Here is a 21,671-nt window from a genome sequence, read left to right as displayed (position 1 = left end):
GAGACTGTTCCACTGTGCTGGTCCCAGGTGTCATCCTACGGTGGGACCCTCCACTATGAGCTGCACTCAGAGACCCAGCGAGGAGATGTCTTCATTCCCTACGAGAGCCGGCCGGATGTTGTGCTGCAGGTTGTGGAGTGCGGTGGGTGTGACCAGCCAGGATAGTGGACCAGCCCAGTTGCCGGCTCTCACCTGGTCCATGTGTCTGCTTCTCAGGGCAACCAGATGAGCATCGCCTTCCTGGAACTGACATATCCTCCGCCTGGCCAGGTTCACCGAGGACAGCTACAGCTGGTAGAGGTGAGCAGAGCCTGCAGCCCAGCAAGGGCCCAAAGGAGCCATAGTCACTGCTCGCTGGTCTCCACAGTGGAGGATGCTGAGGAGGAGACAGAGGCGGCGGGTGTCCTTTCCTATTTCCCATGGTGGGTCATCTCTGGTTCTAAAGCCTTCTCAGGCACTGTGGGAGCCCCTCTGTGTCTCCTCGGGCTCTGTACCTCACATGAGACACAGCAAGAGCCGCCTGCAGTTTGTAGCTCGATCTCTTTTATAGTTAATTATATTTTATTTATTTCCTGGATGTGTGTATGGACGCATGCACACGCACACATGCATGTTACAGCATGCATGGAATCAGCGTACAACTCCCAAGGGGATTGAACTCGGCTTGTTAGCCATCTGTACAAACATGCAGAGTACTGATAAAAGCAGAAAAAAAAAAATCATCCTTAAAAACAGACAAAAGCTTTCAAAATGTCCTTTAATGAACAGGTTCTTGATCTCCTGAAGTTTATCAAGTTTTCACATTTGTTCAGCCTGTGGGTCTTGTTTGTGAAAGTATTTGCCTCCGATGTCAGAAAGGGCCCATTTCTCTGTTCTTTTAACAACCTGAACTATTTCCTTGGCGGATGTAAATTTTCAGTACACCTGGAGTTGACTTTGTGATGTGAGGTAGGAGCCTAGCCGCTCCCCTGCGACCTGTGGGGGTCAGCTCTGTGCTCCCTGCTCCACCCCAGCTGAGGTCTTACCTTGGCCCCCCAGGGGAACTTCCGGCACTTGGAGACTCACAACCCAGTGTCCCGAGAGGAACTTATGATGGTGCTGGCCGGCCTGGAGCAGCTGCAGATCCGTGCTCTCTTCTCGCAGACCTCTTCCTCTGTCTCCTTGCGTAGAGTGGTACTAGAGGTGGCTAGCGAGGCTGGCAGGGGGCCTCCAGCCAGCAGTGTGGAACTGTGTATGTGCCCTGCCAACTACCGTGGGGACTCATGCCAGGTAAAGGGGTGAGGGTGGGCGCTTAGCCAGGAAGGTCCTTCCTCGAGACTCTGCCAGCATCTGCTCTCTTCCCTGTCCCATGTCTTTCCCCAGAGTGCCCCCCTCCCCACGAATGTCTACCCTGCATCCTGCGTACTTGCTCAGGTGGCTTCGAGCCCTCGCCTGTTTTCCCAGCATCCACCACTGCCTGCCCCTCCATACACACAGCTGCTGCGACCCATCCATTGCTCTCAGAACCCACACAGCCAGCATCCCTGATCCATCCTGATTCCCACTCTGCTCCCTCACCTGGGGATCTGGGTAGTCTAGCATGATACCCGGGGAAGGTTTGTGACCGACCGCCACTAGGAAAAGATGTTCAGGGTAGAAAGGTGGCTCTGGTCACCAGTCCCACAGGCTGGTCATTCCTGAACTGCAGTATCCACGTCTGGCACTGTGTCCGTAAGTCCAGAGGCCTAACAGTCAGACATGGCCAGTGGTTCTGGCATCCAGTTCCCTAGGGTCCAATGTGTGCTGTCTCTGTACCCCCTGTTAGTGCACGAATGTCCCTAGAGGCGGACGTGTGAGTGGCCCATCTGGTCTGCCCAGCCTTGGGGCTGGCATCCAATCACAAATGCCCTTTCTGCCTTTCTCCAGGAATGTGCCCCTGGCTATTACCGGGACACCAAGGGTCTCTTCCTGGGCCGATGTGTCCTCTGCCAGTGTCATGGCCATTCCGACAGCTGCCTTCCTGGCTCTGGTACTTGTATGGTGAGTACTTTAAGCAGGGTGGCCAGGAAGACCCCAGGGCCTGTGGTTCCAGATAAGCTTAGGCCTCAGGTCCAGGATACACACCAGCTGGCTTAGAGCAGTCCCTGGGGTGGGAGTGTGTTTGCTGCTCTCAGCACTGACGATGGGCTGTTGTCCCAGGGCTGCCAGCACAACACAGAAGGGGACCAGTGTGAGCGCTGCAGGCCTGGCTTTGTCCGCAGCAATCCCAGTGACCCTGCATCTCCCTGTGTGAGCTGCCCTTGCCCCTTGGCAGTGCCCTCCAATAAGTAAGTAGTTGGTCCCCTGTGCAGCACCCGAGCAGCTGGGGTAGGCCGTTAGGTGGGAACCCCAGTACCACGTGCCTGCCCCGATGTAGCTGGTGGGAGCCCCCAGCACCGGTTGGCTGCCCCGATGGAGAGGTGCGGTGTGTGATAACTGCTTGTCTTATCTTTACCCTTACAGTTTTGCAGACGGTTGCATCTTAAGAAATGGCCGAACCCAGTGCCTCTGCAGGCCAGGCTATGCCGGTGCCTCCTGTGAGCGGTAATTAGGCGGGCTGAATCTTTACTAACAGGTACCCTTGAGCAGGGCCACCAGACCCTGACCACTCCCTCTCTTCTCCTTTTCTCACTGTCCCTAGGTGTGCACCTGGCTTTTTTGGGAACCCTCTGGTACTGGGCAGCTCCTGTCAGCCCTGTGACTGCAGTGGTAATGGAGACCCCAACATGATCTTCAATGACTGCGACCCCCTCACAGGAGCTTGTCGAGGCTGCCTCCGCCATACCACCGGGCCCCACTGTGAAAGCTGTGCCCCTGGTTACTACGGCAATGCCTTGTTGCCAGGCAACTGTACCCGTAAGCGCTGGGTGGGATCTTGGGTGCACCCTAAGGACAGGTTATATGCTGGTGTGACCACCTTTCTGCATGGTCGCCAGTTTTGCAATCAGACCCTGTCCTTGCCATGTCCCCTTCAGGGAGGGGCTGTAAGGGCTTGCACGGAGGAGAGCCATCGGACCAGTGAATGTGGGGTGGGAAAGGCTAGGACCAAGTAATGGGGAAAACAGCAGGAAGTAATGGGCTAGGTTTGGAAGGACTGAACTGGGGGCAGTAACCATAGCCCCCACTTTCTGCAGGGTGTGACTGTTCCCCTTGTGGGACAGAAACCTGTGATCCCCAGAGTGGACGCTGTCTGTGCAAGGCAGGCGTGACTGGACAACGTTGTGACCACTGCTTGGTAGGGCCAGGAGTGGGGCTTAGGACGGGGCAGGCTAACGGGAGGAATGCGGCTTGTGGAGGGAGCGGCTGAGGGAGAGGAGAGTCCTGCTCTGTGGAAAAATGGGGTTGGGGGAGCTTTCACTGGTCCTGAGGAGCCTGAGATAGCCCAGGTTTCCAGGGCTGGCAAAGTGTGATGCTGAGGGCTGGCCAGCCAGTGACAACAAGGTGATTCACAGGAAGGACACTTCGGTTTTGAGCAATGTCAGGGCTGCCGCCCTTGTGCCTGTGGACCAGCTGCCGAGGGCTCTGAGTGCCACCCTCAGACCGGTCAATGTCACTGCCAGCCAGGGACCACAGGACCCCAGTGCCTTGAGTGTGCGCCTGGCTACTGGGGGCTCCCGGAGAAGGGCTGCAGGCGTGAGTACAGGAACAGGGGCGGCAGGGTGGAGCGAGACAGGCTTCCAAGGACAACGCCTACAGCCACAGCTGCCTGCCCCTCTTGCTGCAGGCTGCCAGTGTCCACGGGGCCACTGTGACCCACACACCGGCCGCTGCACCTGTCCCCCAGGGCTCAGTGGGGAGCGCTGTGACACCTGCAGCCAGCAGCACCAGGTCCCTGTACCGGGCAGGCCTGGGGGCCATGGCGTACACTGTGAGGGTGAGTCTTCGCTCTGCCTTTCTCCCTCTTACCACGGTTTCTACTCTGCCTGGTATTTGGGGTTCCCAGGCCTGATGGCCTGGTGTTCATTGCCTGTAATAAGTAACCTCAACACCACAGAGGGACTCCAGCTTCCTGTGTCCGGTTTTTGAAGACTTTCTTAACTTCATGCTAACCTGATATCCACCCTTACTGCCCTGGTGGGTCTCACTGCCCTGGACTCTCCCTAATGAAGTGCTCCATGACCTCAGGCCAGCTCTTCCTGACCTTCACTTGATCCTGGGATGCCCTCGCCGACCTCTCACCCCTATGACTTTGACAACCGACACAGTTCAGTCTCTTATGCTAACCTCTCATGCATCTCTGACCCAATGCTGACCCCGTTTTCCTGATTAATTCCTGCCCTGACCCGTTCAGGTCCATAACCCTGGTACTGGTTTCTTGTGCTAATGGTTGTCCCTGGGATCCCTGGCTCACCCATGTCCTCCGCTCTCCCACCTATAGTGTGTGACCACTGTGTGGTCCTGCTTCTGGATGACCTGGAGCGGGCTGGTGCCCTCCTTCCCTCTATCCGGGAGCAGCTGCAGGGTATCAACGCGAGCTCCGCAGCCTGGGGAAGGCTGCACAGGCTGGATGCCTCCATTGCTGACCTGCAGGTATTCTGTGCTCACCTACCTGCCCTGCCTCCTCTAGCTGGCCGTGTGGTAGTTAACCTTCCGCCCCCCACAGAGTGCGCTCCGGAGCCCGCTGGGACCTCGCTACCAGACAGAACAGCAGCTACAGACTCTAGAGCAGCAGAGTATAAGCCTTCAACAGGATACGGAGAAGCTGGGCACTCAGGCAAGACCTATGACCCCGCCCCAGTATCCTATGATCCCTCTCCTCAGGAGGCCCTCACCCCCAGAACCCCGCAGTCCTTGATACCAAAGCCACCCATGCCCATCCCTGGGGCCACCCTTTTTATCTTGCCCTGTCTCAGTCATGTAACCACAAACGCTACAGCTGAAGGGAACTGTACCCACAGGCCATAGGGGTCCAAGATCGGGCGGGCCAGCTACTGGTCAACACGGAGTCCACACTGGGTCGGGCACAGAAATTGTTGGAGACTGTGCAAGCTGTGGACCGTGCCCTGAATGGTGAGGCTGGCTGAAGCTTGGGCCCAGTATGGGGTGAGCTGTTTGGAGGGGTAGGACAGGGCCTTCTGGAATTCTCTTCTTGAGCTGGCTGGGTCCAGTACGTTGATTCTCTGGGCAAGTGGCTATTTGGCCAGGGTCCGTTGGATCTCAGAGCTAGACCCTCATACAGCACCACTGGGGATTCTAGCAAACCCTTTAGTGACAGACAGACCAGCGGCTGAAGAGAAACTGGGGCTCCCAATCGTATGATAGGATTGGGGGGGAAAAGTGAACTTTTTGCCTGGGGAAGGTTGGGAATTGGACAGAACCAGCGTGTCAGGATTTATGGAGAAAGGCAGAGAGGGGTCTTAATCCTGGGGGGCTCCAAGAGCCTGTGAAGTGCTGTTGGGGTGTGCGCTGGTGTGAAGTGGATGAGTGGAGTCTAGCCCCAGGCCCTGACAATCCCCTCTCTGTAGAACTGGCGTCTCACATGGGCCAGGGATCTCCAGACAATGCCTCGGCACCGTCTGGCGAGCAGCTGCGCTGGGCACTGGCTGAAGTGGAGCGGCTACTCTGGGAAATGCGGACTCGTGACCTGGGGGCCCCACGGGCAGTGGCAGAGGCTGAACTGTCAGACGCCCAGAGGCGTGAGTGGTGGTCAAACCCTGTTAGTCAGGGCTGCTCAGGAGAGCTCTGGAGCCAAATAGCAAACATCTCAGCAACTGGACTACTCTAGGGGTGGATTCGATGGGCGCTAGGCAGAGACGGGGGTCAGGAAGGGGGTCTAGGTAGCACGGTGACCACCTTCCTACTCTGGTGTTGGCAGTGATGGCTCATGTCCAGAAGCAGCTGACCAGCTCCTGGGAGGAGAACCAGTCGTTGGCCACACACATCCGGGACCAGCTGGTTCAGTATGAGTCTGGTCTCATGGACCTGCGGGAGGCCCTGAACCATGCAGTCAATACCACCCGGGAGACTGATGAACTCAACAGCCGCAACCAGGAGCGGCTGAGAGAAGCCCTGGTAAGCCCTCTTGCCCTGTGTCCCTGCCTCTGCTGCCTCCTACTTGGTCCTTTCCGCCTGTCCCCCCATGCTCTCTCAAACCCAGGCCTTCCCTCCCTCCCGTTCTCCACCCCCACCCCATTGCCCTATGATCTTAGGGCCCCATAACGGCCTTTATTCTCACTCTCTTAAAATGTTGTCCCAAGCAATGGAAACAGGAACTGTCCCAGGACAATGCTACCCTGAAGGCCACTCTGCAAGCCGCCAGTCTCACCTTGGGCCATGTTTCTGAGCTTCTGCAGGGCATAGACCAGGCTAAGGAGGTAAGTACACCCCTGCACCTCACTCGCTCCCCCTGGCTAGTTTCCTGTAAGATTTCCGGTTGCTGCCAGCTTAAAGCTGTCCCGGACTCACTTGCGTGCATAGTACCACCTGGTCCCACATCAGGAGGGTCATTGAAATAAAGCCCACGGTCATCACAGGACCTAGAGCACCTGGCGGCCAGCCTGGATGGAGCCTGGACACCCTTACTGAAGAGGATGCAGGCCTTTTCCCCGGCCAGCAGTAAGGTGGACCTGGTGGAGGCTGCCGAGGCCCATGCTCAGAAGCTCAATCAGCTGGCGATCAACCTGTCTGGGTATGTGGCACCCCCCAAGGGTGTGACTTGGATGCCTGTGGGTACACTTGGCCCACAGTAGTGGCAACTCGTCTGGAAGGAATCCTGGAGGGAGAAATCAGACTTTTTGTAGTCTCGTGGGAAGTTTGGGGCCCAAATTTTGGCAGAAAGGAGCAGATCTAGAATTATTTATTTTATGTAGCTGTCCTCACACACATCAGAAGAGGGCAATGGATCCCATTACAGATGGTTGTGCACCACCATGTGGTTGTTGGGATTTGAACTCAGGACCTCTAGAAGAGTAGTCAGTGCTCTTAACCACTGAGCCATCTCAAGAGACCCCGAGATGTGGCCTGCCAGGTTATACTCGTCCAACCACATATCCCATGATCCTCCCTCCTTCCCGGCAGGATCATCCAAGGCATCAACCAAGACCGCTTCATTCAGAGGGCGGTGGAAGCCTCCAACGCCTACAGCAGTATCCTGCAGGCTGTTCGAGCTGCCGAGGATGCCGCAGGCCAGGCCCTGAGGCAGGCCAGCCGCACATGGGAGGTAAGGCTCTGAGCATCTGGCCCACAGGAGCCCTGCTCCCAGGCCTGATGGTGTGAGCAGTCTCATGTAAACAGCCCCTGACCTCCTGCAGATGGTGGTGCAGCGGGGCCTAGCAGCTGGAGCCCGGCAGCTGTTAGCCAACAGCAGTGCCCTGAAGGAGACCATCCTTGGGCATAAGGAGAGGCTGGGCCTTGGTGAGTACCTAGATCCTTGGGTACACAGATATCTGGGACATGTCCCCGTAGCTTTGGTATGATCCTAGTGTGGTCTGGTGTAAGAATCAGTAGGTACTAAATGTGCCTAGCCTGTGTGGCTTCTACTCTGAGGGTGGGGTTTGGGGTGTAATGTCAGCTGTCTTGGTGGTATGCCAAGGGACCACAGCCAGAGGATGGATGAAGCTCAAGGCTGACTTTGTTCTTACTCCATCTGTGGGCAGGAGGGTTGGGTAGAACTCCTTGCCACTGAGGCTGCCTCCTCTCTGCAGCCCAGGGCCGCCTGCAGGCCGCGGGGACCCAGCTTCATGATGTCCGGGCCAAGAAGAACCAGCTGGCAGCTCAGATCCAGGAGGCACAAACCATGCTGGCGATGGACACAAGTATGTAGCGTCTCCCTGCTCTTGCCTACCACTCTTCCGGACTCAGTAGTGCCTCGTGAGAGGAGATGCGCTCACACCTGATGAGTTTGACTGTAGTCGGCATGTCTGAGGAAGCTCCCATGCTAAGGAGCACTCTGGGCTTGTGCCTCTGATCTCTGAGGCACGGGGCACCAACACAGTGTCCTGCAGGCACTTGGCATAGATAAGGCAGGTCACAGGAGTGCTGGACAGTGGTGAAGTTACGGGCGAACATGGGACAAGGCCCAGCGGGGTAAGTTACTAGAGGATGTAGGAACGTGTCCAGCAGATCCCTTGGTTTGGGAGAAGGAGCTCTGAAAAGGACCTGCTGACCAGCGAGCACAGAGGTCAGAGTGGGGTTCATCTGGCTGCCTCTCCAAGAGGGCTCAGAACTGACAACAGCGTGGTCTGACCATGTCGTCTAGGTTTCCCTGTGGCCTCCAAAATGTCCCAGGCACACCTGTCACAAACCTAAAACCCAGGCAAGACTTGGGAGTTGATAATGGTCCCACGGTGGGAAGATCGCAGGGCCAAGAAGAGAAGAGTGGGGAGGATTTTGAATGTATTGAGCTGCAAGTGTGACGCTTATGCCATCCACGGGGTGGGTGTCTGCAGCCGAGGGCCCTAGGAACCTGAAGCTGGCTGCCACTGGGCATGGCTTCCTGTTACAGGTGAGACCAGTGAGAAGATCGCTCACGCCAAGGCTGTGGCTGCAGAAGCCCGAGACACGGCCACCCGCGTGCAGTCTCAGCTTCAGGATATGCAGAGGAATGTGGACCGGTGGCAGGGCCAGCTGGGGGGCCTGCGAGGCCAGGACCTGGGCCAGGTGGAACGGGATGCAAGCAGTTCAGGTGAGCGGGCATGGTCCCTGTCTTCCTCGGGGACAAGGTGTGGGAGGTAAGGCTCACATCTCGCCTCTCTGGCAGTGTCTAACCTGGAGAAGACACTGCCACAGCTGCTGGCCAAACTGAGCCGTCTGGAGAACCGCGGAGTGCACAACGCCAGCCTGGCCTTGTCTGACAACATTGGTCGTGTGCGCAAGCTCATTGCCCAAGCCCGGAGTGCCGCCAACACGGTGGGTACTCACCTTAGGGAGGTATGCGGTGGACCTGGGGAGCCGGGTGGTGAATTGTCTTGTGCTGCGCTTCCAGGTCAAGGTGTCCATGAAGTTCAATGGGCGTACAGGGGTACGTCTGCGCACCCCACGAGACCTTGCTGACCTTGCTGCTTACACTGCCCTCAAGTTCTACATCCAGAGCCCCGTGCCAGCGCCCGCACCTGGCGAGAACACGGGGGACCGCTTTGTTCTGTACATGGGTAGCCACCAGGTACCAAGCAGGAGTGGGGATGGGCCATACTGGACTGCAAGTTAGAAATGGGTCGTGTTTGGTCTCCATCCTGACTGAGTCTTCTGGGCACTACCACAGGCCACTGGGGACTACATGGGAGTGTCTCTGCGTAATCAGAAGGTGCACTGGGTGTACCGGCTAGGTGAGGCTGGCCCCACAACTCTCAGCATTGACGAGATCATTGGGGATCAGTTTGTAGCCGTCAACATCGACAGGTAGGGTTACCCTGAAGAGAGGTTGGGCTTGTATTTCCAAGTGTCCTGTTTGTCTCTCACTGCTTGCCTCTGCTCTTCAGGACCCTCCAGTTTGGCCACATGTCTGTCACAGTGGAGAAGCAGATGGTTCATGAGATCAAGGGGGACACAGTGGCCCCTGGGAAGGAGGGACTACTCAACCTGCATCCTGACGATTTTGTCTTCTACGTGGGAGGTTACCCCAGCAACTTCACGGTGGGCCTGGCTCAGCCTCGGGGAGTGTTGGAGTGCTCTGGCGGTCCTGCCTATCTTAATCTGGGGAAGAGTCCTCATCTGGTTTTAAGTTCAGGCTTCTACAAGTCTGAGCGTGCTTGGTCTCTAGGAGGTAGGAAGATGCCCTGACTTTGCAATTTGCCCCCAGCCCCCTGAACCCCTCCGATTCCCTGGCTACCTGGGTTGCATTGAGATGGGCACACTGAACGAGGAGGTAGTCAGCCTGTACAATTTTGAGCAGACCTTCAAGTTGAACACTGCGGTGGACAAGCCCTGTGCTCGGTAGGTAAGGCCCAGCAGCACCCTGTGTCTCCAATCACCCACCCTCCACTGACCTGAAGCCTCTAACCTGCAGCTCCAAGGCCACCGGTGACCCATGGCTCACAGACGGCTCCTACCTGGATGGCAGTGGCTTTGCCCGCATCAGCTTTGAGAAGCAGTTCAGCAACACAAAACGCTTTGACCAGGAGCTGCGCCTTGTGTCCTACAACGGGATCATCTTTTTCCTCAAGCAAGAGGCATGGCTGAGCCCTGTGTCCTCTCCTTGTTTTGACTTTTCCCTGATGTGAGCCTAAGGTCTCCGAGCTGACCCTGCTCTGCCCTGTTCCTACAGAGCCAGTTCTTGTGCCTGGCAGTACAGGAAGGTACCCTTGTGCTCTTGTATGACTTTGGCTCTGGCCTGAAGAAGGCCGACCCACTGCAGCCCCCACAAGCCTTGACGGCATCCAACAAGGCAGTAAGACAAGGGGCCTGGGGACGGGAGGACCGGCAGAGAAATTTGGCTTTCCTGAAGCGTGCTACCCTATCCCCTGCAGATCCAAGTGTTTCTACTGGCTGGCATCCGCAAGCGTGTGCTGGTCCGCGTGGAGCGGACCACTGTGTTCAGTGTAGATCAGGATAACATGCTGGAGATGGCTGACGCCTACTACCTGGGAGGTGTGCCACCCGAGCAGCTGCCTGCAAGGTGAGCACGGGCTCTGGGGCATGTGGGGTCCCAGTGCCACCAGGGCGGCCACTCACGACCTGACTGGTGTCCTGTAGCCTGCGGCAGCTCTTCCCTTCGGGAGGCTCTGTCCGTGGCTGCATCAAAGGGATCAAGGCTCTCGGCAAGTACGTGGACCTCAAACGATTGAACACCACGGGCATCAGCTTCGGCTGCACTGCTGACCTTCTAGTGGGACGTTCCATGACTTTCCACGGCCACGGCTTCCTGCCGCTACCACTTCCTGATGTGGCACCCATCACCGGCGAGGTCTATTCCGGTTTTGGCTTTCGTGGTACCCAGGACAACAACCTGCTGTATTACCGTACCTCCCCGGTGAGTTTGCTTCTGCCGCAGGCACAGTCTGTGTCTGTGGGGGCAAGAAGAGATGAGTCTGGACGCTTAGCATAGCCAGTGACCTTGCCTCTGTCCCTAGGATGGGCCATACCAGGTAACCCTGAGGGAGGGCCATGTGACACTCAGGTTTATGAACAGAGAGGTGGAAACTCAACGGGCCTTTGCTGATGGCGCCCCTCACTATGTTGCCTTCTACAGCAATGTCACACGGTAAGCCCTGCCTCAGGCAAAGGGAAGGAGGGCTAGTGTGCCTTACAAGAGGGCCTGGGGAAGCTTGGCCCTTCAGGAAGAATGTACTAGGCTGGCAAACACCATCTTCTTCCCAGGGTATGGCTGTATGTGGATGACCAGTTACAACCAGTCAAGTCCCGTGAGGGAACAACCCAGATGCTCCAACTGCAGCCTGAGGAACCCCAACGGCTCCTCCTGGGAGGCCTGCCCATGTCTGGTGCCTTCCATAACTTCAGTGGCTGCATCAGCAATGTTTTTGTGCAGCGGTGAGCCTGTGGGTGTAGGGGATGAAGTCCCAGTTGACCCTGCCTTCCAGTCACTGACAGGTATCTAACCTGTTCCCCCCACAGACTTCGGGGACCACAGCGTGTGTTTGACCTACACCAGAACATGGGGAGTGTCAACGTAAGCGTAGGCTGCACACCAGCCCAACTCATCCAGACCTCAAAGGCCATGGCTCAGAAGGTGGGGGACCCACAGTGGTGTGTGGGCAGGCTTGGGTAGCTGGGGCTCTGGCTTTCAAACAATTGGTCAGTGCACCATGGTCTGGTCTGTGCCTTAGGTTTCCCGCCGCAGTCGTCAGCCCAGCCAGGACCTTGCCTGCACGACGCCCTGGCTCCTTGGGACTATTCAGGATGCATACCAGTTTGGGGGACCCCTGCCTAGTTACCTGCAGTTTGTGGGTGTCTCCCCGTCCCACAGGAATAGGTAAGGTTGGCCAGGCCAGGCTTGGGTGGGGTTGGAGCTGCTGCCCATGCTGACACCACACTTGGCTTCCAGGCTCCACCTCTCGATGCTCGTCCGCCCACGTGCGGCTTCCCAGGGCGTCTTGCTCTCTGCAGCCCCCCAGTCGAGCCACAGTCCTTCACTGGTGCTCTTTCTAAACCATGGACGCTTTGTCGCACAGACTGAGGGCCCCGGGCCCCGGTTCCAGGTCCAGAGTCGCCGGCATTCACGGGCTGGCCAGTGGCACAGGGTAAGAGGTTAAGGAGAGATGGGGGGTGGGTGGGTGCACAGGCAATGCCCCTCAAGCTCCTTTCTTCCCAGGGTTCTGGGATACCCTTAACCAGGCTTTTCCCACACCAGGTTTCTGTCCGTTGGGGAATGCAGCAGGTACAGCTTGTGGTGGACGGCAGCCAGACCAGGAGCCAGAAGGCACCCCATCATCGGGTCCACAGAGCAGAGGGTCCACAGGCCTACACCCTCTTTGTAGGAGGTCTCCCTGCCAGCAGTTCCAAGCTCCCTGTGAGAACCACACCACTCCCATCCCTGGCCTTGGCCTGGATGTGCACCCTTTAGCAGTCTAAGCCTGATGTTATCCGTTTGCTCCTCTCAGGTGTCTGTGGGGTTCAGCGGCTGTATGAAGAGATTACAGGTGGATAAGCGGCCACTGAGGAACCCAACGAGAATGGTGGGGGTCACACCCTGTGTCTCAGGCCCCCTGGAAGAAGGCCTGTTCTTCCCAGGCAGTGAGGGAGTTGTCACATTAGGTGTGTGAGGCAAGGGAGGTCTTGTGGGAAGAGGGGTGCTAAGCCAGGCCCCGACCTCTCCCATCACGACTCCTCCCCACAGAGCTCCCCGAGGCCAAGATGCCCCATGTGAGCCTGGAGCTAGAGGTGCGGCCCTTGGCAGCTGCTGGCCTCATCTTCCACCTGGGCCAGGCCCAGGCCACGCCCTATGTGCAGCTGCAGGTGGTGACAGAACAGGTGAGCAGAGCCTGCTGCGGGTTTCTTCACTGTGGCCTGTTGGGCAGAACCTAACTGTCTTTCACCCCAGGTCCTGCTGCGGGCAAATGATGGGGCACGGGAGTTCTCCACGTGGGTGACCTACCCCAAGCTTTGTGATGGACAGTGGCACCGAGTGGCAGGTGAGGGGACCCTTTTCCTTTTCTGCGGAGAAAGGTGGGTTGTGGAAGGGTCGTTGCAGGTTGGCTGGCTAGGGGACACAAATGTGCTCCACAGTGGTCAAGGGCAGGAACACACTCCGGCTGGAGGTAGACAGACAGAGCAACCACACCACAGGCCGTTTGCCAGAGACCTTAGCTGTTTCTCCAGCACTTCTGCACCTTGGGAGCCTGCCCAGTAAGTGTGAACTGCCCTGTAGGGACTGCGATCCTCCCACCCTCCGAAAGGGTAGCGAAAGCCCAGGCTGATGAGCTAATGCAGGGACAGGATCCAGCAGCCATTTACATGGGTCTTCTCTGGCCCCTCTATTTCCAGAGTCTTCAACTGCTCTGCCAGAGCCCCCCGCCTACCGCGGATGCTTAAGGAAGCTGCTGATCAATGGGGTCCCTGTCAACGTGACTGCTGCACAAATCCAGGGAGCAGTGGGGGTGAGCGGATGCCCCTCAGGAGTCCTCGCACTTCCCAAGCAGGACAACCCCAGTGTCCTCCCGCTACGTTGGCATTGAGTGTGCCCAGACCCTGGTGTTCGCATGCACTGTCCTTTTAAATGAAAGGACACCGCAGAACAGACATTTTATTTATACGTTGTTCCTCTTGCCCGACAGCTGAGTGCTGAGATCTGTAAGACCATCGGCCCCTGAGATTAAAGTGACTTGTTTTGACTTGTGTGTGGATTAAACAGAGCAATGGCGGGCTGGGGTACAGAGCCCAAGTAACACAGGCCAAGACCAGACTGGACAGGTACAAGAGAGGACTTTATTAGTGAGGTGGGGTGGGGCAGGAAAGGGGGGGACAAATCACAATCACCACTACGGAACCACACAACTACAAATCCCAACTGGGGAAGAACAGTGAATAACTTAATCTAGACTCATATCTTCCTCTTCATCTTTCTTGTCTTTCGTGTCACCCTCCTTGGGGTCTGATTTGGCATTGTTCTGCATGGCTTTGGCAAATGCTTCCACATCTGAAATAGCCACAGAGGGTTACTAAGCCTCACGCTAGGGCTGCAACCCAGGTAGACAGCCTCTAGCACTCCACAAACAGGCTGGCTCCGGCCAGAACTGGAATTGGTACTTACCACCTTTGTTGGCAGCCTCTACAGCCTCTGCAGGAAGGCCAAACTGGCACATGAGGGGGCCAAGCTGTCCCGAGGCCAAGGCCGCGCTGAACATACCCAGGGCCTGCAACCAAGAGCAGACATGCAGAGCTGGGTGTGTAGGGCACCAGACCCACCAAAGTCACAGGTGCAGAGAGTGCCATGGACATACCTGCTGGAACTGGGGCGAGGTTAATGTGTTCTGGATCTCATCTGCAGTCTGGGGCAGAGACTCCCCAGAGGGCAGGTAGGGCAATAGGCGCTCCTGAACATCTGCATTGGCAAGGATGGGAGCCATGATCTCTGGTGTCAGCACACTCGCCAGATCCACTAAGGGCACAAGCAATGTGGTCATCAGTGGCCTGGTGCTAGCCCAGGGACCCGAGAGCAGCAGATCAGGAGCCTTGTGTGAGGTGGGCCAGTGAGGCTGGATGCCACGGGCTCTTTACCTTGCTGGCTGCCTCCTGGCCCTGCCGGCACGTTCATAGTGGCCAGAATGCTCTGGAGGTCGCTCAGCTGGATGGGCTGGGTCGGGCTGGCTGCTGTGCTGGTTCCATTACCTGAGCTGGGTGCGGGACTTGGGCTGGTTGCCGAGGCAGCTGCTGGGGCAGAAGGGGCTGGGGTGGCGCGAGTGGAAGAGGTGGTGGAGGACGGGGTGACGGCTGCTGACTGGCTCCGGGAGCTGGGAAAAAGGAGCAAGTGCTGGAGCAGCGAGGCCCATCATGCTTCAGGGCTCCTCCTCAGGTCTGCAGGACCACCTCCCCTGGCAAGTGAGGTCTCCAGAAAGGGGAGTGCACTGGCTGCTGGTGGTGCCTGGTACCCACGTCAGGCACTGGGGGATGGGAGCTCACCTGGATGAAGAGCTGCTGGCCGGAGGTCCACTGCTCCCCAGCAAGCTGGCCAGGCCTGGCCCAGTGAGGGCCCCAAGGCCACCTACAGGAGTAAAGAAATGTGTGCTAGATACACCCTCTAGCAAGAGAAGCTACACATTGCAATACCAATGCCAAGGGATGGAGAGGGAGGGTTAGGCAGCCATAGGAGGCTGAGGTGACCACACTGCTAACCTGCACTCTGAGAGCGATTCTAAGTTAGGTCATTTCCTCCCTAGCCACATTCATGCTTAAACAGTGCCTTCTAAGTAGGTGTGACGTCTGTGCTGCACCTCCGTCAACTACACACACCAGACCAGGTCACTCTCTGCACATCTAGCAGACAAGCACTTTCCATAGGGGAGACACAAGGCACACCCAGACATGGCTGAGACCCTAGTAACAGGAGCTGAGAGGAAACCCAGGTCTGCAAGTGAGCACTTAAAGGCACCTCACAGGAGCCAGGCAGCTTACCCAGTCCTCCGAGGCCGGCTGGTCCGATGAGCTGCATGAGCTGGCTGTGGCTCATGTTCCCCAGCAGGCTCTGCAGGCCGCCCTCACCTGGTGAACACAGGAGTCAGACATGGGCCTGTAATGGCCATGGCCAGGACCTAGACCCTTGTGAGCACTATACATTCTTGACTATGGCAGATGCCTTGCCTGGGCCCCACCCAAGAGTCACTCAGGAAATACCAGCCTCTGGAAGGAGGCGGCAGGGACCAGGTGAGCTGTGTAGATGGGAGGAAAGAAAGAACCAGAACTTATTAAGCAGGGATCTGCCTCAAATGTTCCCAGTCTCTGAAGGACACCGTCCCACACAGGCTTGGTGGTAATTACCGCCCAGTGCTGAAAGCTCGTGGCCACTACTCCCACTTGCTCCCAGCGCCCCAGGCATGGGGGGGTTGTTCAGACACTCGTTGACTTTCCGGCAATGCTCCTCATCTTGGTCAGTCTTGGGCTCCTGCCAGAGAGGATGTGCAAAGAGCAAGGATGAACAGTCTGCACAAGGAGGTAGCTCACGCCTGCTGGCTTCCCTGCCCCCACACGGCCACCTCTCCAGATTCAGCCCACAGTGACTGGAGAGGCAGTGTAACCCGCAAATGCGACAGCACCAGACATCCCAAATCTAAAAGGACAGCAATGGTAACAGTGTAGGCCCCACAGCCAACGACTACGACGGAAGACTGGTGTGCCTTTGGGGTATGGCTCTTCCTGGGCTGTGGAGGTAATGAGCTGCCTGGGCAACTGCTGGCCCCAAAACTTCAGAACAGAATACTGTGCAGCAAAGGAGCAAGAAAAGGCATGCTGGGAGAGTGACTGGTTCCATTAATAATGCTCATAACTGAGGCATTCCACCTAAAGATGCTCTGTAACATGGACACGCCCCTTGTCCTGTTTGGATCCTTGTGCTCAGGTGACCAGAACCCAGGCTGAGAGGAAGCCCCTCCCCTCTTTGCACTTTGCAGACACACAGCTGCTGCCCCTTTTCACAGGATGAGCGTGGTAATGACTGGCTGTGTGCCCACCCTTGAACAGACACCCAAGTCTAGCCCTACCTCTAGACTGTACCCATGTCCCCAAGAGAGCCCATGTCCCATACCACATCGGAGCCACATTAACAGTCTAAGAAACACAAATATGCCAATGGTCTTCAACAGGTGGCAGAATGTGGAGACACCATTTGAGGGACACTGCAGATGGGGGTGAGCTGCAGGCGCCTCAACACTCAGCACAGGAAGGCTTAAGGGGGCGGGCACCCAACAGCTGAGAGAACAGAGGGTGTCACCTCTGAGGCCCTGGAGCTGTGTGTCTGTAGATGAGTCCATGGGCAGGGCTCTGGTGCCTAACCACGAGCTATCCACAGATGTGGGAACTCAGCTAGACCAGGCCTCCAGTCAGCACCTTCTAATGCGGGGAAAGTAACCTCAAGTGTGTCACAAGGAAAGACAGAGTGGACCGTCCTGCTTACCTGCATCCAGAAGAAGAGCCGCTTGGACCCTGCCTTAAACTTGAGTACGTAGACCCTCCCACTGGGGCACTGAGGCACCCGCTTGAACTCACAGTCATCAGGAAAGATAATCAAGTCCTGTCAACACAAGGACAGTCAGACAGACGACACACACACAAGTGTGCACCACCAAGGCTTAGGTCCCATGAAAATTTGCTGGACCCCAATAGTAGGATGGAGTCAAGAAATCTCAGACCCCAGTGAAGACAGAGGAGGGTCCAGATGACTTAACAGAAACATCCTGCAACTATGTTCCAAAAAAGTAAAAAGGTCAACCAACTCTGTCGGCTGCTCCTAAGTCTAACAAAGAACAATGTACTCTGAGAGACAAAGAACCCCAAGGAAAGCAGCCTCTTCAGAGCCTAAACTACCCCAGGCTGTGGCGAGGGTCATATCTGCACACTTCTCCACAAGACTGCAAGTTTAAAGCCAGGGCTGAGGACGATGTCACCAGCTGACTCTGTCACCCTGTCAGCAGGCTGTCTCTGCTAAAACCTTAAGTACCATGGTCACCACGGGGTGCATGGCTTCAGAGTGACTGGAGCACTCTGCCAACCTTAGGACCCCTATACCAATCTACTAAAGGTAAAGCCATATTCCCAGCTCTTGCCCCACTGGCCTGGTCTCAGGCACTCACATCCTCCACGGTCCCAGAGGTCCTGTCTTTCCAACAGAAGTGAATAAGGGAGTCGTCCGTCTGCTGGATATACACGAGCCCTTTCCGTTTATCTGGGGTGACCGTAGTTCCTTTTAATGACATTTTTCCTGCCCGGAACTCCACCAAATACTTGGTAGAGGATCCCCGAGAGCCGGGCACCAGGCTCGGGAACAGAGCGCCTGAAGTCGTCATCCTGAAAAAACAGAGCGAGGCCCGTCGTGCGGCGTCGCGTGCGCAATGTCCCACCCATACGCCGGTCAGCCCGCGGCTGCCCGGGAGCGGGAGCGCGCCAGGCTGCCCAAGGCCAACTGGTGTGCGTAGGACGGAGCGCAGCCCCGCGGACCCCCCGCTCCCGCGACGTCACTGCCCGCCCGTGCGGAGGCTCGCTGCGTTCGGCCCCGGTGCGTCTGGGGCACCGGCAGTCGGCCCGGACTGACTCGGCCACGCGCTGCCGCCGTGTTCGGTCCTCCCGCCCCTCGGCCCAGCCTGGAGCCGCGTGCCCCTGTGCCGCCGCTGCCGCCACCGGGCCCCTACCTGGCGGTGTTCACACTCAGCCTAGGGGTACCGTCCGGGCTCGCTCTTCCTCCTCAGCGCCTGCCGGGCCTCGCCGGAAGCCCGCGCTCGGCCCGCCCCGCCACCGCTCTCGCCGCCGATTGAGTTCCGTCAGTCGCGCGGCCGGCCCCGACCAGGTCCCGATTGGTCCGGGTCGCTGTCCATCGCGTCCGGCCCGCCTCCGCGCCGGCGGCCTGTTTCCGGCGGAAGCGCGGGCCAGAGCGGCCCCTATTGTTGCTGTGTCATAGGGGAGCGGCGGCGACCCCTGGCGGCGTCGCCGGGAACAGTGCCCCGACCTCCTGGACAGACAGAAGGGTCCCCACGGGGCGGCGCTGCAGAGGTCGAGTTGAGGATGGTGGGCACCGGGCTGTACACAAACGTGGCGGTAGGGCTGAGCTGTGATGTGACATGCACCCGTGGACAGTTGTCCACTGCGTTATCCACCCAGTTCTGAATGGACCCATCTCTCTCCACACCGCAGAATGACAGCCTGATTTGCATTATTGGGTGAGCGAGATGTCAGGGCCTGAGACATAAAATAGTCACGTGGTTTAAAAGGTAGGTGGTAGTCTCTTGACACGAGAGCTCGGAAAGTGTCAGCTTCATGACACTTTGTGCTAATTTGACATACATTATAACCAAGTACAAGAGGCTGCTCAGGACGGGGGTGTGGGGTGTAGAAGGTAGCATGGGGGTTGCTCGACTCTGTAAGTGCGAGTTCACAATGCACCAAGGATGGGGTCTAGGGGCTGCTTGTAGCTACCCAAGTGAAGTGCAATGACCTCCGTTTAGGGCAGAATGTAAAGCCCGAGAGTCTTTACATTTTCTCTACACACCACTTCCATTTCTCTCTGCTTCCTCTATGTCAGCTTTGAAGAACCTACGAGCAGTAGTTCAGCTTGGTAGGCCCCAGGCCCATCCTCAACCCGTCTCCAGGGCTAAACAGTGCCGAATCTCTAACTTCCCCTGGCATGTTTCACAATTCACCATCTGTGTATGTGTGAAATGTGTGTGGCCTTTTTCTGAAGCAAAGGTGAAAAGTAGTTTTTTCCCACCTATCGGCTGCTTGACGCTGACACAAATACGTTCCAGGCCAGCCTGAGCTGGAGGAGGCTCGCCTCTAAGATGCATTTATTTATGTTGCCACAGTGGTTCACTCATTTAAATTCCTGTCTGGAATCCCTATGTACGAAGCTCCACACGCTGGCTTGCATCTGTCATCTTTTTGTTGGCCTCTGTCCTGTGTAGCTTTCCTTTTCAAAGTGTGTGTGTGTGTGTGTGTGTGTGTGTGTGTGTGTGAGAGAGAGAGAGAGAGAGAGAGAGAGAGAGAGAGGGAGGGAGGGAGGGAGACTGACAGGCACCCATGTGGCAGTCTATGGGTTCCTGGATCAAACTTGGGTTGCCAGGCTCTCCTGGCAAGCAGTTTTACCTGTTGAGTCATCTCACTGGCTCAGTTTCCAGATTTACTACCAAAACATTTGAATTTAGTTAGGTGTGGTAGCTTATGCCTGGTAATCCCAGCCCTCAAAAGGCTGAGGCAGGAGAGCTGCCTAGTGTTCAAGACCAATTTAAAAGAATTAATTGGGGCCAGAGAAATGCTTCTGTGGTTAAAAGCACTGGCAGCTCTTCCAGAGGCCCCCAGGTCTGATTTCCAGCACCCATATGGCAGTTCACAACTGTCTGTATGTCCAGTTCCATGGGAGCAGATGCCCTCTTCTGGCCTCTGTGGGCAACACACACACACACACACACACAGAGAGAGAGAGAGAGAGAGAGAGAGAGAGAGAGAGAGAGACAGACAGACAGACAGACATGCATGCAGGCAAGACACACATAAAATCATTTGAGGAGCAGCTTGGAAAATAGAGCTGTCATTCACTAAAACGTTATGTTCAGAAATGGAAAGGTCATTTTTGTTTGTTACCATGTTAGGTGTCCAACCCAGGGCCCATGGATCCCTGGTTAAATGCTTCAACACTGAGTTACATTTCCAGTCTGATTTTAACTGGTTTTCATCTTATATGTATGGGCGTTTTGCCTGAGTATACGTGTAAACAACTCACATTCCAGTGCCTGCAAAGCCTAGAGGAGGGTTATGTGGGACCCTTAAGAACTGGACAGTTAGGTGAGTGCTGGGAACCTTCCTGGGTCCCCTGGAAAAGCAGCTCGTGCTGTTTAAAGCCTACATAAACAAAACTTCTTTGCAGCTAACTGTTCCTTTCCGTGTGGCGCTGTACCACCGGACACTGTAAGGCAGCCCTTGTCATTTCTAAGAATCGTTCCAGAGGACGATGGTGGAATTCGGTCAACACAGGCTTGGTGAGCTTGGTGTCTGGAGCTGACACTACAGCCCAGTGGGCCATGAAACAGCCAAAGAGAAAAAGAAGAGAGTTCAACATGGCTTCTCAGGCAAGTGATCCCAAGCAAAGCCATATGTCAAAACTGCCACTGGAGGTCACAAGGAACCCACATTTCAAAACCAAGAGATTTGGGCTTCTTCCAGGTCATGAATGCTGAGGGCCCTGGATCCAATATCTTCTCATAACCCAGTTGGAATGGTGCCTTCCATCCCTTCCATAAGTAAGTGTTCTGTGGGGAAAGCACACTGTGCTGGCTGGGTGCTGAGCTATGTTCAAGTCCACTCCACTGAGACACTGAGAGGGCAAAGATAATGGTCCCCGCAGTTACTGCAGCTCACAAACACCCTTGGAATGTGCAAGCCTGTAGAACCCATGTGAAGGCCCCAGAGGAGACTCGGGGAGAGGACACTGGGCAGGCTGCAGTGGTTACCTTGGCCCCTGACCTGTGTGGACCGCACAGTGGATGGTTTCTGTGTGGAAAGTCTTCAGTTTCCACAGGGAAGTCAGTTCTAGCAGTCACATGGAAAAGAGGAAGCCCTGAGCTGGAGATGTGGCCCAGCAGTTGAGTGGTCCCCAGCAAAAGCCTCACTGCACAAAACAAACTGTGACACCTCTGCGCGTGGTGGGTGAGTGAATGCTGGGTCCCAGCCCTGGGCACGGAAGCTCAGAGGCACTGGTATGCCTGTGCACTTTTACCTGGGGAGGAAGAGAGGTTTTCCAGAGGGCAAAGGCACCTGAAAAGATGTTCATGTTTACAAGGAGACACAAATGACAATTCACCCTTGAGAACAGGTCCACAGAAATGCAGTAACAGCACCGAGGGCTGGGGGTCTTTAGTTCTAGAAATGCAAAGTTGGCTTAGCCACTGGGGAGCTGACTTCGGCAGGTGTGGCTTTTTCTCCATCTGTCTTATTAATAGACTTAATTCTTCAGAATAATTTTAGGTTCACAAGAGAACCGAGCAGAAAGTGCAGACAGCTCACACTCCCCGGCTTCCCTGCCTCCCAGGCTTCACCTTTCAGGTGGGTCTATTAGAACCAGTAAA

The 21,671-nt window shown here is 56.4% G+C and overlaps 2 protein-coding genes across 2 annotated transcripts in view; one reads left to right on the top strand and one right to left on the bottom strand.

The window, feature by feature from the left end:
- LAMA5 (laminin subunit alpha 5) overlaps window positions 1-13,742 on the top strand; it is a gene marked incomplete at its 5' end in the record, with an annotated part of 47,801 nt that extends 34,059 nt beyond the window's left edge. The window contains 41 exons of the mRNA XM_080925767.1: window positions 28-129; window positions 217-300; window positions 1,039-1,269; window positions 1,906-2,019; window positions 2,179-2,306; window positions 2,482-2,562; window positions 2,660-2,874; window positions 3,153-3,253; window positions 3,471-3,651; window positions 3,743-3,892; window positions 4,397-4,548; window positions 4,622-4,732; window positions 4,917-5,028; window positions 5,484-5,654; window positions 5,834-6,030; window positions 6,216-6,332; window positions 6,492-6,646; window positions 7,036-7,177; window positions 7,269-7,371; window positions 7,662-7,772; window positions 8,462-8,641; window positions 8,717-8,865; window positions 8,942-9,118; window positions 9,218-9,354; window positions 9,435-9,588; window positions 9,755-9,888; window positions 9,962-10,124; window positions 10,220-10,342; window positions 10,422-10,570; window positions 10,648-10,924; window positions 11,025-11,155; window positions 11,272-11,442; window positions 11,527-11,641; window positions 11,739-11,884; window positions 11,957-12,152; window positions 12,263-12,421; window positions 12,513-12,666; window positions 12,749-12,882; window positions 12,953-13,043; window positions 13,138-13,257; window positions 13,396-13,742. Of these exons, the coding sequence (XP_080781893.1) occupies window positions 28-129; window positions 217-300; window positions 1,039-1,269; window positions 1,906-2,019; window positions 2,179-2,306; window positions 2,482-2,562; window positions 2,660-2,874; window positions 3,153-3,253; window positions 3,471-3,651; window positions 3,743-3,892; window positions 4,397-4,548; window positions 4,622-4,732; window positions 4,917-5,028; window positions 5,484-5,654; window positions 5,834-6,030; window positions 6,216-6,332; window positions 6,492-6,646; window positions 7,036-7,177; window positions 7,269-7,371; window positions 7,662-7,772; window positions 8,462-8,641; window positions 8,717-8,865; window positions 8,942-9,118; window positions 9,218-9,354; window positions 9,435-9,588; window positions 9,755-9,888; window positions 9,962-10,124; window positions 10,220-10,342; window positions 10,422-10,570; window positions 10,648-10,924; window positions 11,025-11,155; window positions 11,272-11,442; window positions 11,527-11,641; window positions 11,739-11,884; window positions 11,957-12,152; window positions 12,263-12,421; window positions 12,513-12,666; window positions 12,749-12,882; window positions 12,953-13,043; window positions 13,138-13,257; window positions 13,396-13,586 (6,009 nt within the window). The 3' untranslated portion in view covers window positions 13,587-13,742. The remainder of the gene's footprint in view (window positions 1-27; window positions 130-216; window positions 301-1,038; window positions 1,270-1,905; window positions 2,020-2,178; window positions 2,307-2,481; window positions 2,563-2,659; window positions 2,875-3,152; window positions 3,254-3,470; window positions 3,652-3,742; window positions 3,893-4,396; window positions 4,549-4,621; window positions 4,733-4,916; window positions 5,029-5,483; window positions 5,655-5,833; window positions 6,031-6,215; window positions 6,333-6,491; window positions 6,647-7,035; window positions 7,178-7,268; window positions 7,372-7,661; window positions 7,773-8,461; window positions 8,642-8,716; window positions 8,866-8,941; window positions 9,119-9,217; window positions 9,355-9,434; window positions 9,589-9,754; window positions 9,889-9,961; window positions 10,125-10,219; window positions 10,343-10,421; window positions 10,571-10,647; window positions 10,925-11,024; window positions 11,156-11,271; window positions 11,443-11,526; window positions 11,642-11,738; window positions 11,885-11,956; window positions 12,153-12,262; window positions 12,422-12,512; window positions 12,667-12,748; window positions 12,883-12,952; window positions 13,044-13,137; window positions 13,258-13,395) is intronic.
- Window positions 13,743-13,814: 72 nt separating this feature from the next.
- Window positions 13,815-18,377, bottom strand: ADRM1 (ADRM1 26S proteasome ubiquitin receptor). The gene is made up of 10 exons (XM_080925768.1): window positions 18,249-18,377; window positions 17,694-17,907; window positions 17,018-17,134; window positions 15,886-16,009; window positions 15,523-15,609; window positions 15,031-15,112; window positions 14,629-14,861; window positions 14,352-14,509; window positions 14,162-14,264; window positions 13,815-14,047 (listed from the first exon to the last, which is right to left on the bottom strand). Exons 2-10 carry the CDS (start codon window positions 17,904-17,906, stop codon window positions 13,941-13,943), a joined length of 1,224 nt encoding a protein of 407 aa, XP_080781894.1. The 5' UTR covers window position 17,907; window positions 18,249-18,377; the 3' UTR covers window positions 13,815-13,940.
- Window positions 18,378-21,671: the final 3,294 nt, after the last annotated feature.

The sequence above is a fragment of the Micromys minutus genome, assembly GCF_963924665.1.
Source record: "Micromys minutus genome assembly, chromosome: 11".
NCBI lineage: Eukaryota > Metazoa > Chordata > Mammalia > Rodentia > Muridae > Micromys > Micromys minutus.
This window is presented reverse-complemented; position numbering and strand designations above follow the sequence as displayed.